This window comes from Tachysurus fulvidraco, chromosome 21 (assembly GCF_022655615.1).
Source record: "Tachysurus fulvidraco isolate hzauxx_2018 chromosome 21, HZAU_PFXX_2.0, whole genome shotgun sequence".
Lineage (NCBI taxonomy): Eukaryota > Metazoa > Chordata > Actinopteri > Siluriformes > Bagridae > Tachysurus > Tachysurus fulvidraco.
The window spans coordinates 13483243-13502073 of record NC_062538.1 but is presented as its reverse complement, the minus strand read 5'-3'; the positions used below and the strand labels follow the sequence as shown (position 1 = coordinate 13502073).

The 18831-nt window shown below is 40.4% G+C and overlaps 1 protein-coding gene across 6 annotated transcripts in view; it reads left to right on the top strand.

Moving 5' to 3' along the window:
- dennd1a (DENN/MADD domain containing 1A) overlaps positions 1-18831 on the top strand; it is an 80681-nt gene that overhangs the window by 37059 nt on the left and 24791 nt on the right. For all 6 annotated transcript variants that reach the window (XM_027152790.2, XM_027152791.2, XM_027152792.2 and 3 more), the window contains 2 exons: positions 7854-7954; positions 10025-10070. In XM_027152790.2, coding sequence (XP_027008591.2) covers positions 7854-7954; positions 10025-10070 — 147 coding nt within the window. The remainder of the gene's footprint in view (positions 1-7853; positions 7955-10024; positions 10071-18831) is intronic.

The window sequence follows — 18831 nt, the reverse complement described above, 5'->3', positions numbered from 1 at the left end:
CCACTGAGCCTACATCTCTACAATATAGTCTTACGGATTCTGGGAGGTTTTCCACCCCAAATAAAAGAATTAATGATTCTATCTAAAGTATCAAAAAAATACTTGGGTAAAAATAATGGAAGTGATTGAAAAAATAAAGAAACTTGGGCAGAACGTTCATTTTAACTGCATTGATTTTTCCCGTTAAAGACAGAGGTAGATTGCTCCACCTCTGAAAATTCGACTTCATGTCTGCCACAAGCGGAGCAAGATTGGCATGAAATTGTTTGGGTAAGGAACGGGTCACCGTAATACCAAGGTATTTAAAGCCTGAACAGTGTAGAGATTCAGAAGTTGTAGAGCGGTATTGTTTACCAGATAACACTCACTCTTATGAAAATTCAGTTTGTATCCTGAAAAAGATCCAAAATCATTTAAGATAGATAAAATAATAGGAACACAGGCTGCAGGATCCAGCACATATAGCAACAAATCATCAGCACATGATACCTTATATTCCGCCCCCTTGCGAGTTATACCTTTAAAGGCTAATGAGGAATTAAGTTTAATGGATAATGGCTCTATTGCAAGAGTGAATAGCAGTGGTGACAGTGGGCACCCCTGCCGGGTTCCACGCCCGGGACTGAAATAATCAGAGCTAATATTATTTGTACAAACACTGGCTTGCGGGGATTTATAAAGGAGGCGGATCCAGGAGACAAATGTATCACCAAACCCAAATTTCTTTAATATCACAAACAGGTATTCCCACTCGACTCTATCAAACGCTTTCTCAGCATCCAATGAGACTACAACCTCAGGGAACGGAGATGACTGCTTGGAGTAAATTATATTGAAAAGTGTACGAGTGTTAAAAAATGAATGCCGCCCTTTTATGAATCCAGTCTGCTCCATAGATATGATACGTGGTAGTACATTTTCTAACCGGGATGCAATTACTTTTGCCAAAACTTTCACATCGGCATTCAGCAGTGACAGCGGCCTGTACGACCCGCATAGGTTGGGATCCTTCCCTTCTTCAAGAGAAGGGCTATTGAGCCTTGATTAAAAGAGGGTGGTGGCACACCCTGATGCAGAGATTCATTGAACACACCAAGGAGCAGCAGTGCCAATTTATCACTAAACATTTTTTAAAACTCAACTGGAAAACCATCTGGGGCTGGGGCTTTATTAGACTGCATCGCCTTTATTGAAGCTCTGACTTCTTCAAGAGATGGTGGAGAGTCCAAATCCCTTACAGAGATCATAGCAATAACAGGAAAATCAACACTTTGAAGGAAATCACCCTATAATCATCTTATAAGTAAGGCATTCAGATTTATAAAGAGCAGAGTAATATGACTTAAATACGGCATTAATCTCTATGGGATCGGTAACTGTAACATTTGAGTCTATTATTAATCTGTGGTATTAGGCGTGATGCAGCCTGCCATCTTAGCTGATGAGCTAACAATCTGCTTGGTTTATCACCGTATTCATAATACGATCCACGAGTTTGTAATAGCATGCGTTCAGTTTCTTTAGTGGGGAGTAGATCGAATTCTGCTTGTAACTCAACACGTTGTTTATATAGCTCTGGAGAAGGGTTGGACGCGCAGCTCTGATCGAGTTGGTTGATAGCCGAGGAAATTTCCCTGAGTTTAGCTCTGTGCTTCCGATTTATGAAAGCAGAGTACGAAATGATTTGCCCCCTGAGATAGGCTTTCAGTGTCTCCCATAATAACGAGCACGGAGTAGAGTCAAGACGATTAAACAACAAGAATTCATCAATAGCTTTAGAAATAGATGCACAGAAATCCTTGTCTGCTAGGAGATGCAAATTAAACCGCCATGGAGATTGTGTAGGTCTAGGGGTTAAGAATTGGATATCCAACGCTAGAGGAGCATGATCAGAGATCACAATGCCCAAATAATCTGCAGATACAACGGAGTGATTAGGATGGCTATCAATAAAAAAAAAATCAATTCTGGAATATGAATGATGCACAGGGGAGAAAAATTAGAATTTCTTGATCCCGGGGTTGCAACATCTCCAAGGGTCTACTAAGCCGTTTTATGACATGAAATCAGAAAAACGATTTAGACCAGAGGTATTCAACTAAAATTTAAAGAGGTCCAGTAAGAGAATTCTTGAAGCAAAGGTCCAGAAGATCATAATGTCTAACTAGTTAGTGTGATATATTTAAGTAGCCTAGTAGTTGTATCATCTGCAAGCAATCAATACTTGACTGTCAAATCAAATAAATTCAGTACAATTCAAAAACCTTTTGACAATATTTATTGTCACGTAACATAGAACTGAACATATGTATGATTGTAGATATGTATAACGTTCTCTCATTAAATAAAAAAGTAGGGCTACATTTCAATATAAGAGAAAATAAATAAAATGTGAAAACTGTGTGTTTAAATAAAGTGCTTAACTTTCCCTTTTATATCTCAGTGAGAGAACTGAGCTCTAGCTTGGCTTGGGTTAGGGTTAAACCTGCGCTTGAATGGAGTCAGGGCCATACTCATACACATGTGGAGGGGCTCATTAGTGACCCTGGAACGATATTTAGATTTGATTATGTTCATTGTAGAGAAAGCTGCCTTGCAGTTGTACAGTATGTAGAGCAAAACATGGTCAGGATGTATAGGGCTACTTTCCTCAGACCTGGGAAAGCTGTCTTCAGATTTGAGTGGATATGTTTGTTCAAAGACCTGTATGTTTTGTCTCATAATGGCGTTTCACATTGCCACTTTTAATAAGTGCCACGGTTTCTGAACATATGAGACACACTGGTTTAGTGTGAAGGGGGAAGTATGAACAGAAATGAGTCTGTCCATTCTGGAGTAAATGTTTTTGCTGTCCACTTTTCTTTTTTTGAGCGTCATTTGTTCTTTATTATTTCTTTCTCCGTCTCACTCATCTGTTTCTCTCGCTTTTTCCGTCTCACTCGTCTGTTTCTCCCCCTTTCTCCGTCTCACTCGACTGTTTCTCTCCCTTTGTTTTCTACATGTATTGCTATCTTTCTTTCATGTGTAACTTTACTCAAATTCTCTCTCATCTGTCTTGCGCTGTTGAGTCGCAGTGTTTACTTCAGGAATGCACAGATTTGATTGGCTAAGTGGTATCACGTGGGATGACTTAACTCGCATGCAATTGGTCTGTGCGTTTCCACTACCACTATTGTAAAGACTGCAAAAGCTGCGCCGGTTAAGATAGAAGTGCCCTGTAAAGTTTTAAATCATAACCTTTTGTTTTGGCTCTAGGACCGGGTCCGTATTGGACAGCTTCTGGGTCCGGACTCGGACCGTGGTCCGAACTGTTAGTGACCTATGATTTAGACATTGCAGATTGGGATACAGCAACTAGAGCGATCCAAAACAGGGTTCAAAACACAATTCAAATCACCACCAAAAATGATCAAATGGGTATATAAAAAAGGAAGACTACTCAGTAACCTATTCACAAAATCAGGGTCATCAAAGTTTGGAGCGTAAATATTAACCCGCAAAACTTTGGTCTGTATCAACGTTCCAGCTACAATGACATATCTGCCATTCCTATCTGCAATTATATGGGCAGGTGAAAAGCGTATGCTTCTATTTACTAGGATGGCCACCCCTCGTGCCTTAGAATTGAAATTGGAGTGGAAAGAGTGACCCATGCCTGGACGATGAAGCCTATGATGATCTTTGACTCGGAGGTGTGTTTCCTGTAAAAATACTATGTCGGCACGTAAGCGTTTCAAGTGGGTAAAAACGCTAGACCGTTTAATAGGATTACCCATGCAATATTCCAACTAAGGAACCGGACAGGTGTACCACTACACAAAAAAAATGAAAACGGGACCTGTGAAGCCAGGGGGAGAACAAGCCTATCCTAAGCAAAGTGAAGGCTCCAGCAGATTTAACACGAGAAATTATGCACAACTATCTGTTTCACGGCTACTCATCCCCGGTCTACATAAATATATAAACAAAGTTTCTAGAGGAAAATAAATTTGAAAAAATAAATTGACCAAGCATTTATGAATCAAACATTAAGTTTTCAGGATCACTTACACTTTGATTCCCTTAAAAATAACACTTAAGAAAAAAACAAAAAAAAAAAACGAACACAACAACCCACAAAGTGCGTAAAGACCAGCATCACCATACGGAGTTTGTGAACAGTGCAGTGACATGAAAACAAGGAGTAAACATCGCATCCAAAAGCGACAAAAAAATAAAAATAAATAATGGTAGAAATGTTCAGGCCCTTGAACTGAATTCGCTGTAATTCTCTGGCGTGCCGTAAGACATCAAGACACTCACTATGATAGTGAAATTTGGCCACAATGGCTCGTGGTCGTTCACCAGGCTTTGGTACGGGCTGTAAAGTGTGATGTGACCTGTCCAGAACTGGCTCCTTTTCGAGACTCAGTGCCTCCCTTAACAGCGCGGCAACACTCGCACCAGTGGAGCTATTGGGACCCTCAGGAACACCGATTATCCGGACATTATCGCGCCGTGACCTAGCTTCCAGATCTTCACATTTGGTCTCTAGTTTATTGAACTCAGCAGTAAGACGTTGCATGTCACATTTCATTACAGCAATATCATCATTGCAGACAGAAAGTGAGCACTCCATCTCAACCATGGTGCCCATTTGCAGCTTTATTGCTGGATAGCTGCGCCTTCACTGCCTGCAGCTCCGACTTTATTGTTAATAAATTCTCCCCCAGTGTACGTTCAAATGTACGTAGTTTGGCCTTAAAAAGCTCAGTGATTTCAGACCCCAAAAAGACTTTTGTTGGGGGGGCGCTAGACTGCGCCCCCCCCCCAAATTTGAATTGTAATGGCTATCATGGGATATTTGTGAATGCTTCCGTGCACAAAAATCACCTTCATTTTACCGCCCCATACACCTTGCCTTGAACCAAATTCAAATTCAGTTTGTTTGTATAGTGTTTTAACAATTCCCATTGTCTCAAAGCAGCTTTACAGAAGTATAGAAACAGGAGAGTATAAACATATATTATAATAAGAAAAATAAATGATAAAATAAATAAATGAAACATACAATTAAAGTTTACAATTAATTATATTAAATAAAAATATTAATTTAAAAATTAAAATATTATATATCTATCCCTATCCCTAATGAGCAAGCCAGAGGCAACGGCAGCAAGGAAAAACTCCCTGAGATGATGTGAGGAAGAAACCTTGATGGGAACCGGGCTCAGAAGGGAACCCATCTTCATTTGGGTGACACTGGACAGTAAATAATATAAATGTAAATAATCAGGGATGCACACAACTTTTTTTAGCCAGGTTCTCAGGAGAGCACTGGTACTCACCCTTTGCGCAGGAAACTAAACATCATCTTCCTCACTGCCCTCCTCACTGTCCTCAATTTCAACTGTAGTACAGGACGGACTTACAGCTTCCTGGGCGGTGGAAGTGGTTGCACCTCCCTGGTTAAGTCTACAATGGGCTGTTTGCATCCATAGCTCTACTGCTGGCTTTGGGTCAAATGTATCAGAGGCAAGATCGCTTCATACTTCTGAAGAATCATGCTGATTACGGTGTTTCCAAAACTGTGGAGGTCTTGCATTTCTTGGGGAAAGGTAGATGCATCAAAAACCAAAAGTGATCGAAAGACTTCAGAGATTCATACCTGATTTCAAACTCACCAATTAAACCTCTGAGTAATTCAGCTTTGTCTCTGTCAGCTTCTGAATTGTGAACTGCTTGTTTTCTGTGTTGGCTTTCTCCATCAAGCAAAAGGGTGAACTGTCCAATGGCTAGCATTAGTTCATCTTTACATTCTCCTATGGTTAGTTTTTCCTGCTGAAACCTTTGGGAAGTTAGCTGAAGAATGTTGCCAATGTCAAGCATGTTGGCCAGAAAGCACGGAAAACCTTGTGCGCAGAAATACTTCAAGTCGCTGTCATCTGTATTAGACAATTGTATCTTAATAGCAGGCAACTGTTTCCATATTTTCAACAGAGTCTCGTGCCTCCATGCAGACCATCTGATATTATGAAGCTTTCCTAGTTTACAATAGGAAATGCCATTCTCATGACACAGTGTTTTTAACACTTGTATATTTTTTGCTCCACCTCTGAATAAATAAATCTGTAATAGCTTGACAACGGATCGATTAAACATCACACAATAGGACACCCCCTGATCAGCTGATTTTGCGCAGTTCTCAAGGGTGTGTGCAGTACACAGAACATGCACAAGGGAATCCCCGATCGCAACCATTTGCCGTAGATTCGGTAAAATGCCGTTGTACGTACCGACATTGACAGCAGCCCCATCCGTGTAAACAGCGACTAACTTTGCCTGCCATTCATCCAAGTCTAAATCGTTGAACAGTTTAACCAGGCCTTCTGTCATGTCCCGTGCCGTTCGTTTTGCTACAAGTTCAATTAGTCCAAGGAAATCAATGGAAAACTCACCGCTGCTGGACACAGACACAATGTACACAATTTTCTGTTCTGTTTTTGTTATGTCCTCCGATCCATCAAATAGTAGACCCCAAAATTCAGCTGATTTCAACTTTTCTCTTAGTTCTGTACTGACCGTCTGTGCAATGATTTCCATAATTCGCGTTCCACCTTCGCGTAAATGATATGTCCCTCCGACATTCACTCCCAGCCATTTTAATCTTCAGCAAACAAAGACATAGGACGTGCGTGTTTAGCCTTATGAAAGGCTAGTAAAAAAATATTGCAGAGAGCTGTCTTTTCGCTTATCTTGTTTTGCCATCTAACAAGAGGGTGATCGGATATTTCTTCTGCAGTTGCATTTCTGTTAGCAATAGCTTGTACAACATTTGTATGCGCCCTGCTTTTTTCGTGTTTATCAAATGCTGAATGACTAAAATTCTTTGTCCCTGTATAGAAAGCACTACTTTTGTCTGCTATATGGGGATGTGCACGACATATTTTACACCACATTTGGCTGCGCTCATCGTCGGATTCAAGCCATGGCATTTCTTGAAGCCACTTCTCAGAGAAAACTCCTTTTTTTTCTGCTCTGACTCGATCTGACGTTTCTTTTGAGGTGGCGGAATGCCAAAGAGGCTACTTAATGTTAGCTGTTTTTTGGACATCTCTCACAGTATTAACCACAATATAAATCGATCTAAAATGGCGACTGCATTAATGCCCGTCAACGACATCGGTAGGCAAATGAGCGTTTAGAGCGTATTAACAGCGCGCATTTTTCATTTTGAGGTTTGCATGCGCACCTGCGCACCAGTTGTGTGCATCCCTTTAAATAATGTCCTTTCTACAACAGTTTATAATAGTGAAACCGAGAGCCCCTTAGGAACTAATGGGTCAGCACAAAATCTGAGTTCACCACAGACCTAACACTAATTTCTTTCTGTCAAAGTCTTCAAATGATTGCTGATAAAGACCAGACCATTCAGCAGACTGACACAACATTGGTTCAAAGTCTCCGGGCGACTCCATCCACAACAATCCCATGAGTCACTGGCTAACTTGATGTTCAAGGGCAAGGAGTTGTTCTTGCATGACAAGTTCTGTTTCCTTGGGAGATTTCCATGGTATCAGATCATTTCACCAGCAACTTGCTGTTTTCAGCTCTCTCTCTCTCTGTTCACTTTGCTCTCTCTTCTTTTTACCTTTGCGAATGTTCAGTGCATAAGACAGAGCACATGGTTAAAGCAATTATTTATAGATGTGTAAATCCGCTTGCTCTGCCTTTTGGTGGACAAATTTGGTGTTAGATCATGCCTCTACTCCTGTGTGTGTGTGCATGTGTGTGTGCGCGCATGTGTGTATATATACATAAGCGTGTACATGTGTGTATGATCTCTCTCTCTCTGTTCCATTGTTCTCTTTTAGTTAACCTCATGTGTCCATGCAGCAGCAGCCATGTTGTATCCTATGTACTGGCAGCATGTTTACATCCCAGTGCTACCACAGCATCTTCTAGACTACTGCTGGTAAGAACATGTGTATATACACAGAAAACACAATACCAAAACCCCACAACATACATAGCCATTTATTATTAAGATTGTAATTTCAAGTACCTGTAGGAACATTTATCAGTGATGATTTACAGCTGAAGGAAATCAAACTATTTAACACAGCAACACAGTGCCTAATTCTTGTTGAAGATTAAATAGACAGGCACACTATGTACATACTGTATGTAAAGTAATTGCCAATGGTCAACTGTCATTGAAATTTGACAATAAATATACTGTAGTTGGTACTTGGTTGGTCGAGTTATGAAGCATGCTGTGGTGCACTGTGGAATTGACAGAGCAATTTGTGTAAAATGTATTTTTGTAATCATTAATTTGTAGGTATTTTAGAAGTTGTGGACATACAAGTTCTTTTAAGTTGTCCCACTTTATCGATTTTTCGAGTTGCATTCTAGCATTCTATTCTACTTTTGCAACAACTTTAGAGACACCAAAAATGATTTAGCCCTCACACACATGTGAAAGTGTTTCACACTTTCTTTTGAAATGGCTCTTAAAGTAAAATATGCTCTGACAGTAGTAAACTTGTATTGATATTTAATCAATCCTATTTAAGAGGTCTGTAGTAGTAGTTGACTGAAATGCTGCAAAGAATATTTTGTGTTGCTTTTTTTTTGCTGTACACTGAAAACATTTGGGTTTGAAATCAAATTTCTGTCAAATCAGAGTTTCTATATTGTTTCTTGATATTTACATCTGGATGTGTGATCAGGGAAACTTTTATTGCAGACTACCCGATTTTTAAGCGAGTTATCTTTTTTTTTATGTAGTCTTATGCTTTACTAGATTAAATATATGGTTACATATCCCTTGTAATAACTAGCAAGAAATCGACCCAAGTACACACCATCCTGTTGCATTCTTCTTTTGTGGTGCTTGTACTGCAGCATCATAAATTTGTTTTGGGTTTATCATAGTCTCTTCAGGAGGTGAAATGCATTCTCAATTGGTTTAAGGTTTGCTGATATGCTTGATCACTCTAAAACCGTCCACTTTTGTTTCCCTTGGTGGAGTGTTTTGTTTTGTTGTCATTGAGTTGGATCATTTGTCTTGCTACTGTACATGAATTCTCCCAAGTATATTGGATAAATTTCTCTGTATTTCTCTGAATTCATTCTGCTGCTGCCTCTGTGATTTACATCATCTGTAAAGATTAGTGAGCCAGTTTCCAAAGTACCTTGACACCTTGACAGTACCTCCACCATACTGTACCTGGCCAATGAACTTGTATGTCATAAACAGAAAGGCCAATGTGTGAAAAAATAAATGATCTATCATTTACTAGAAATTAATTTGTTCTACACCTTTTGTGGCTCATCTCTGTAATTATTTGGAATTACAATCCGGCCTTTTGCATCTTGTGGTTTGGCTTCTATATTTTTCCTGTTTAAGTCTTGTTTGACCTGTGCATTGTTTTACTTTCATCCCTTCTCTTTGAAGACTGATGATTCAGGGGTTTTCCTCACAGATCTCACAATGATTCTGGAATTCTGGAACTGCTTTTGTTTTCTTTGGCTGAGGTGTTTGATGTCCGGTTGTTAGTACATTGGTTGGTATCATTATTTTTAGGACATGACTCATGCAATGGCTCTGATTGATTTTTCCTGTTTCCTCAGCTTTGAAATAGCTTGCCTTTCTTCCATAGTCAACTCTTTGGTCTTTATGTTTTCAGTTTTCTTTATGCAGTCTTTACCGGAAACAGCCAGGGCTAAATCAGAATTATAAATTTCAATTTCAATCAGATATATAAATCTCATGGGGCACATCTACATGACAAGAAACACTTGTCAGTCACATGTTCCAAGTTTTTTGATCACTTGAAAAATGGCTCAACAAAAGATTCCGTTTTATATGTTGTTTACACATCTAGATGTAAATGTAAATTCAAGTCTTATCTATCATATCATTCATCTTTTCATCTCAAACTTAAATGTCTTCAGTGTATGTAAAAGCTACTTCTACTGTGAATGTGTGCCTGCATATGTAAAAAGTATAACTTCCTACTTTCTCTCCTTTTGCTAGTGCTCCTATGCCATACCTTATAGGAGTCCACTCCAGCCTGATGGAGGTAAGACCATTCCTAACCAGTCCCCAGCCAAACAACTACTGTACTAGTCTCCTAAGGAGTACTCAAAGTGCTCAAAGGGACTGATTATATTATACGAGATCAGTAAACTAAAATGTAACTATTTAGAGAATCAAAAATGCAAACTAGATTTGAATTTCCTGAAGGGAAATTCCAGTTTTCAGGGGTATTAATAATTGTGTTTGGGTGTATTTAATATTTATGGAATTTTGGTGGGTTATGGGGTAGTCATTTGGGTATTTGGGTTTGGGAAAGTTAGCAGTCTAGGAATTTATTTTCATGTAATTTTATCTTTCTTTCTGACTGACTGACTGACTGACAGCCTGATAATGCTGGTTATAGAACTCTGCATGTTTCCTGTTATACATTTTGCCTCACGTTTTGGATTTTATGCTCATGTTTTCTATTTGCATATGTATTCTACTCCGTCTTCAATTATATCTGCACTCAGTTTTTGGAGGAACTCAGTAGGTAGATTGTTCCAAAGATCTCTGAGATCTAACCACAGATCCTCTGTGGATATTGACTGTCTCAACTCCTTGTGTCTCTGTTGTCTCCTCTGTCTCCCCAGACAGACTCGATGTTGCGATTAGTGCACTGCAGGTGCCAAATCATCACTTTCAGGACTCCTTGTTCTTCTCTATGCTTAAAATAGTTATTAATTACATTGGCTGTATGTTTGGGGTCATTGTCCTGCTAAATTTGGGGCCATGTTGTTGCATGATGGATAAGTATTCATTCTGCATTTCTCAGAATTGAAGACACCATTAATCATAACCGAATCAGCAACTCCATTTGCAGATATGCATTCCCAAACTTGCTAGCCTAACCTTCGCCTTGCTTCACTGTTGCTTGAAGACACTAATTATTTTACTATTCTCCAGCCCTTCAGTAAACAACCTGTATCTTGCTACAGCCAAATATTTCAACTCACCATTTTGACTCATCAGTACAGAGGACCTGCTTACATTTTTCTGCACACCAGTTCCTATGTTTTTGTTCATAGTTGAGTTGCTTAGCCTTGTTTCCTTTGGCTTCAGTTCTTCTTTGAAGACTTCTGGCCAGACTTCTCAGGATAATAAATGGGTGTACCTGGGATCCACCTGTTTCTGCCAGTTCTTTGCTGATGGCAATGCTGAATGTTTCTGATGTCACCAAATAATATATTTTTCTTCTGTTCTCACTTCTATAAAATTGTTAAAAATAAACAATTAAAATATGAAAGCATTCCTACTTTACAGCATTTCTTCACACCTTCCTAAAACCTTCCATGTTCTTGTTTCAGAGTATAGTTTATATGGCTAGAAATTAATAGCACAGTATAGTCACTGCCTGTTTCTGGTCACAAAATACCAAGTGCTGGCTGGTTACACAACATACACACACGGACAAAATTGTTTTAACATTTTCATTAAAGAAAAAACCTCAATGGTCACTGACATAACTTGAAACTGACAAAAGTAATACATAAACATTTTCTGAAAATTGACTAATAAAAATCAGGCATACCTTTTGAATTGTGGCATACAACTAATGGTTGTTCAAATGGCCTAGACAAAAATTATGGTAACTTAATATTTTGTTGCCCAACCTTTTAAGGCAATCACTGCAATCAACATTTCTGTAACATTCAATGAGATTTTTGCACCTGTCAATAGGTAATTTGATAACTATTCCAGCTGATTTGAAGGGTACCTTCTCCAGACTGCATGTTTCAGCTCTTTCAACAGATGTTCAATAGGATTTTGATCAGGGCTCATTGAGCGCCACTTTAGAATAGTCTAATATTTTGTTCTTAGCCATTCTTGGGTCTTTTAGCTGTCTGTTTTGGGTCATTATCCTGTTGGAGGTCCTATGACCTTTGGCTGAGACCAAACTTTCTGACACTGGGCAGCAAATTTTGCTTCAGAATTCCTTGATAGTTGTGATTTCATTGTACCATACACAGATTTAAGACATCCTGTGCAAAGTAGCCCCTATTAACATGTCCCTATGGTCAAATTATTTTCGATATTTTCTTAAGGGTACATTTTTGTTCAGGCCAGTTTTATTAGTTGTTTTGAATGTTTTTGTTGAACCACAATTCAAAAGCAATGCCTGATTTTCATTAGTCAGTTTTCAGTAAATTCTTTTACTCATTTTAATGACTATTATCGTTTTTTCTTTCTTTAATGGAAGCGTACCAACAATAATGTCCATGTGTGTACTTGGAAGTATATCACCAGCTAAGACAGATTTCACACTGTTTTAACTTCCTGGATCCAGAATTAATCCAGATCCTTAATTATCAACTCTGCCAGCTAATCAGTGTCCTATATTTCTGTGTGGGAAAGGTGTGGATTTTTCTTGGTTGGATGTTTTGATATCGACATGATCACTTTTCTGATGATGTAATGAAGGTGTTGCTGATGTCCCATGATGAGCTTTAGAGATTTATGTCGGAACTCAGAGCCGGTCTCCAAGTCGACACATCACAGGGTGATCTCCACACTTAGACTTTTTGGTTACTAAAGACTGTTTTAGTTAAACTTAACTGTTAACTCTATAATTACTACAAAAATACTGAGAAAACTCCTCAGACCTGGATGAGAATGACTTCTTTATTGTGGTCAATCAGCCAACAAATTATAATTTGCCAAATTCAAAGTATCAAATTGCCAAATTAAAAGTAACAAATTGCCAAATTCAAAGTATCAAATTGCCAAATTAAAAGTAACAAATTGCCAAATTAAAAGTAACAAATTGCCAAATTAAAAGTATCAAATTGCCAAATTAAAAGTAACAAATTGCCAAATTAAAAGTAACAAATTAAAACCCCCAAAAAGAGCATGTCATGCAAAATCAATCAAGAAAAACAAGAACTCTCGCGACGTCCTTGCAAAAAATAAAAACACCCACCTTGACCCGTGGACACGGGCATGCGCCCGCGCGTGCACACGCTCACGCACACACACACCTTCGCCCCTGAAGAACAAAATAAAAAACCTCAGATATCTTCTCAATATATACCCTGGCGCTCCTAGGAGCCCAGGTGCCATATCACCTTATTTACCGGAATCATCTATGTTTTCTAAATACACTGACCCAATTTCCCCTTATTTCCCATTACCTTTCACCCATATGCCCATTTATGGATTTTCCTCCCCTTATCTTTCATGATCTCAGACTAAACACCTGGGCCTTCTTCAGTCTGCACAACAAGTTTATGAGCACCACATGCCCATTTATGGATTTTCCTCCCCTTATTTTTCAGGGCCTAGGTCTGTGGACCACTGTTTTTTTTTTCATTCTACATAACATGTTATTGCTATGGCCCAAGGTCTGAGAACCATGGTGTTCTTCATTTTCCATAACAATTTATGAGCTAAGGTCTGGGAACAATGGTCTTTTCCCTTCTACATAACAAGTTGTTATTACAAATGTGCTTTATACTTGGGCCTAAATGGGCCTAATAGTTTACTTTGGTTATAGTATTGTAAGGAATAATATTTTAATTATTTCTACTAAGATTTTTTTTCCAACATTCTCCCCTGTGAGACTGTAAAGTCTCACCAAACTTATGTTGCAGTGTTCTGGACTACCTTGTAATTTCCACTAACCCATATATCTATCTAATCACGACGACCTCTACCCCAACTTACAACAACTTACAACATTCCCCCCTGAAAAGTTGGTCAAAGTCGGCAGAGGGTGAGGGGGGAGAAGAAACAAGGATTCTGAAACTGACCGTCGCAATCAATTGAAAATACCTGCTGCCTTCGGACCAACCTATTAGGCCTTGCAAAATATTACAATTGCTGTCATAAGACATATGTAGGTGATGTTGTAGGCCAAAGATGTTTATTGCAACCAGATTCGGGGCTGTCAGGCCTAGTCAGTCTGAGCACATTTGTAATAACATTCCCCCCTGTGAGACTGTAAAGTCTCACCAAACTTATGTTGCAGTGTTCTGGACTACCTTGTCATTTCCACTAACCCATATATCTATCTAATCACGACGACCTCTACCCCAACTTACAACAACTTACAACATTCCCCCACAACGAAAACAAAAAACCCATAATACATAAAACATAAACACAATAACATAAAACAGAATATTACTCCCCCACAATGAAAACAACACCCATAATACATAAAACATAACAAACACTATATCATAAAAAAAAACATTACTCAATGTCCACAATTCACACATGCTCTTTCTCAGAAGGTGAGCCAGGAGTGAGCGAAAAACCCTCCAGATGCCAAATTTGAGGGAAAATTCTCACTCTGCCCACATATATAGCGCGACAGTGAAAGCAGTGTCACCAGGGTCACCGAAACATACAGCATAAACATACTAAAGGTATGGTAAACATAATAAACAAACAAAAAACACACAAAAACAGTTGCAGGGCATAAGAAATCTAGCTGTCCCTACGACCACCACCAATAGTGATTGCGCTGCATGGTTTGAATCCACTGTGGCAAGGGGGCTCTAATGCGACGGCCTGCGCGTAGGGATCTCCAAATGGCTTTGTGGCGATAAGCGTGGAAAGCTCCAGTTATGGGAACAACCGCATCCGAATCACGCCCTGTCCATGAGTCCATTAAAGTAGGTGGCCCTTGCATATCCTGTAGACCTTGTTGCACATCTTTGTGTGTGAGATGTCCAGAGTTTATATACACAAAAGAATAATGTACAGTACTGGCGTACGGCGGCCTGCTGTATATGGTGGGAAATAATATATGCATGTGCATGTCCACGTCCATATGTCAAGGTCACACAAAAGGAACGATGTACCTCATATGTGTGTACCTGCAAAAACAATCCCTTGTCCAGAGAATAATCATTCTGGTGGCAAGAATGAACCCACAGTCCTTCAGGGAGGACTAGATTTGCGTGTGCAAGGATAAGTGACACGGGGCGTGTGTCCTCAAGCAACGTGAACCAAGTGTCAGCCGTCGGCAGGGAAGGGTATGTTAGCCAGGTGCGATGTGGTGATACATCCAGGTCGAAGTCCCCCCAGATGAAGTCAGACAGGTCTACCTCGTTGTCCAGTTGGATGCACGTGTAGCAGTAACCGGGGGCGTCGAGGCAACAAGCGACACTCCGTGAGCTCGCCTCTAACCGGGCACAAGTGCGGGGTCACTGGACTTGTCTCTGGTCACTCCACGGGTTCAACATAGCCTGCAACAAAGCCTTACAGACAACACAGAGACAGGCAATAGACCAGTAGACACAAAATACCAAAATACCAACACCCATTACGTAAGCATATGTACAGAAAAGTTTGTGTGTAGTCAGTCTGGATTCAGTCACAATTAAGGCATTAAGACCATCACCAGTAATGTGGTGCCTCATGTACACAACACTTATGAAAGATATACACACATAGGGGATACAGACAAACAGGGACACACACCAATATGTTACAGTCCTATATATGCGCAACTAGTTCCAGTCCGAATCACTATTGTTCTCGTCCAGCAGTGGGAATGAGTCTGGATCCAAATAAACCAACATACACTGATCCTCTTGACTTAATACATAGTGGAAACTTCTGGTTAGGCCGCATCTGAACAGTCATATCTGTAGTGATTGGTGCGGCTACCGGCTGATACGCACAGGATCTACTTATGCTGCCCATCCATTTTGGCCTATGTGTTCTGGCTGCTGAATCCAACAGGCAAAGTGCAGGACATAAGTAAGTATAATTATATGGAGATTAATCACACTCGTCCACACCTCTAGTAGGCATTACATAGGGAGTTTGATTAGACCGGTCATGGCATATTACACAGATACTGTTTGCAGCAACCTGGTGACCACTATCGATAGAGGTTTCCCTCGATGCCGTCAGCTGTGGTATTGTATTGGTTAATACTGTTCACTTTAACGTAATCCTGAAGTGCCTCGTATTACCCCCGCACCCTGGAGCGGCGGATTTTCGCATTTACTATTGCCTGAACTGCCACAAAAATCAATGCCTGCCTGATGAAGCTGAAAGCCAGGACTCCAGGCAGTGACGTAGACATAGACTTCATATGTTTCAAGGAATAACATTTTCTACAATGAGGATGGATAAACTGAGTCCACGTGGAGACTGTAATACCATAAGGCATGGATTAACTTACAATGTTCGCCGTCGTCACCACTGGCAGGTTGGCCATTGACAACAATGCTGGTTGTTGGATCTTGGGTCGCTTCCCCTGGTCGCTTAATTCGAATCTCTAGGGTCAGGGTGTGATGAGACTGGCTTTTCGCCCACTGTATCAGGTCTGATACTACTGCCGGAAAGGGACCAGTGTAGTCAAAAGAATACATCATAAAGTACAATGTGTCATTCCATGTTTTCCTGTGTTTGCTAGCATGGGCGAATAATCCTAGAGCACACTTTATGTGACTTTCAATAGCTGTCTCGGCTAATGTCCTGTCAACTTCCGCTATTATGGGATAGGAGCTTTTCCCCTGAAAAACTGTGCATCCTCCTATAGTGGCGGAACCTGTGCCTGTACTACGCCTGAGCCGTGAGCCTGGTTCGGAAATGTTATAGGGCAGCGAGTCATTATGAGTGTCGTTTGATTGTAGGGTATAGGCACGAATTTTAACTGTAAGAATTTCTACTGTGATTGCCAGATTCAGAAGTATGCCTATCACACATGCCATATAAAAGATTTGTACAGTTAGTCTGTCCTTATATTGTTTATGAGTTCCATTGAGTTTATCTAGTGGTTTCTCGTCTGTGTTCTCTTTTTGGGGTGTGGCTAGTTGCGCCATAATTCACAAACGTTCTGATACAACTTTAGTTCTCCAACAATATCTAATCTCTTATATCTAAATATCTAATCCCTCGCTGAGCTTGTGTAAACTCCTGGATTATCCTCAACAATGTCATCTACAGGGGCAAGGATTGATGTCTCGACATTCCTTGGCAGGTGGATTTGCTGTGTGCGTGCTCTAGCTCTGGCCCGTGTTCCAGCGGCAGGGCCTGTCACTAAGTCAGGACCATAGGGATCACTATCATCCTTGTCGTCAGAATACGGAATCCTGTATTGCTTTGATTTCAACAATGTCTCCCAGTCTTTTTCATTTCTTTTTTCGGCGGGTGACTGACCTGCCAGCTGTTCCCCGGTTCTTTGTTCTACGGCGAGTGGCTGTGTTTGGGGCTGCGCCCTTGTCTTTGAGGTTGAAGGTTCTTCCCCAGTGTCTGAAGGGGGCTCATCCCCAGCATCTGCTACAGCTGTCACAGGACAACAATGATTAAGATAATACCAGTATTCCTTACCTTCGACTTTGAATGCAGTGGGGGTAGCTAACACCACTTTAAAGGCTCCTTCTCTTCATGGCTGTCTTCAATGTTTTCTCTTGAATGTTCTGATGTACACGTAGTCTCCTGGTTCTACCTGGTTACGTGGTTCCTCCACTGCTGTGCCATGCGTAGCCGGACTCACCTGAGAACACAAGAGTCTATGGATATGGGTCAAATGCTTCACATAGCCTGACATTTCACCTTCCATCTGTTCAAGCGATGGTTCCTTATAGGGTCCTTGTGCAAAAGCCACAGGCATCGGCCTGCCTGTCACCATTTCATAAGGTGTCAAGTGCGGTGTACGATTTGTCTGTGAACGCATTTTCATCAGAGCCAATGGCAAAGCCTGTACCCAATTCAGGCTTGTGTTGGCACATATTTTTGCAATTTTCTCTTTTAACACACCATTGGCTCTTCCTTGTGAGCTTGGGTGATAGACACATCCCATCTTATGTTTGATGCACAACGCTTGTGCAATGAATTCAACACTCGGCAGCACCATCCTTTCGGCTGGGTTGACTGTGTTGCATCTTTCAATTGTCAATTTTGGTGCTGACAGTATCACATCATACCCTGTGCGCCTTGCATTGGTTATTACGAACGCTTGACTTGTCAATAATGCATGCAGTGCATGTGATGTATACAGGGTCACGGGGTGACCCATTGTGATGGTAGTTCCTTTTGATATGCAAATGCTGCTGCTGATGCTTCTGGTGTCCATGTCAGCTGTGTATTGGGCTTAGCCTGATCTGCAGCTTTTATCATGTTTCTACTGTAAGTGGTTGTACTTTTAAGGCAAATTCGCATATCCATGGTCTGCTAAATCCTGCCATGCCCAGGAATGACAACATCTGGTGCACGGTGTGAGGTCGTGGTGTATCCCGTATAGCTTGTACATGAGCCGGGAATATTCTTCGTCTTGTTCCTTCTAGAACTCGTCCTAAATATTCCACCTTTCTCTGGCAGAATTGTAGCTTCTCTTTACTAACCTTGTGCCCATTGTTTGCTAGGGCTTTCAGTACTGTTATTGAATCCTGTACACATTGCTCTTTCCATTGGCTACAAATCAGTAAGTCAGGCTCTCCATTTATAAATTCACCAGATCTCTGGTCAGTACTTGGTTGAATATCGATGGATTTTCACAATATCCTTGTTGCTCTTAATATGTGAATGCAAACAAGTGCTGAGAGTCAGGGTGCACTGGAACACTAAAAAAATGCTTAACATAGATCAATTACTGTATACCCTCTGAAATATTTGATAACGTTTGTAGATCTGGGACTATTGGGGTCACAGCTACCACTATTTTAATTGACCGGTCTTAAATCATGTACCAAACTCCATTTATCTGAATTTGGCTTTCTGATCGGAAAAATCGGAGTGTTGCACTGACTTTTTGTGGGGATTAAAAACTCTTGCATCCACTAGCTCTTTAATAGTTGGTCCTA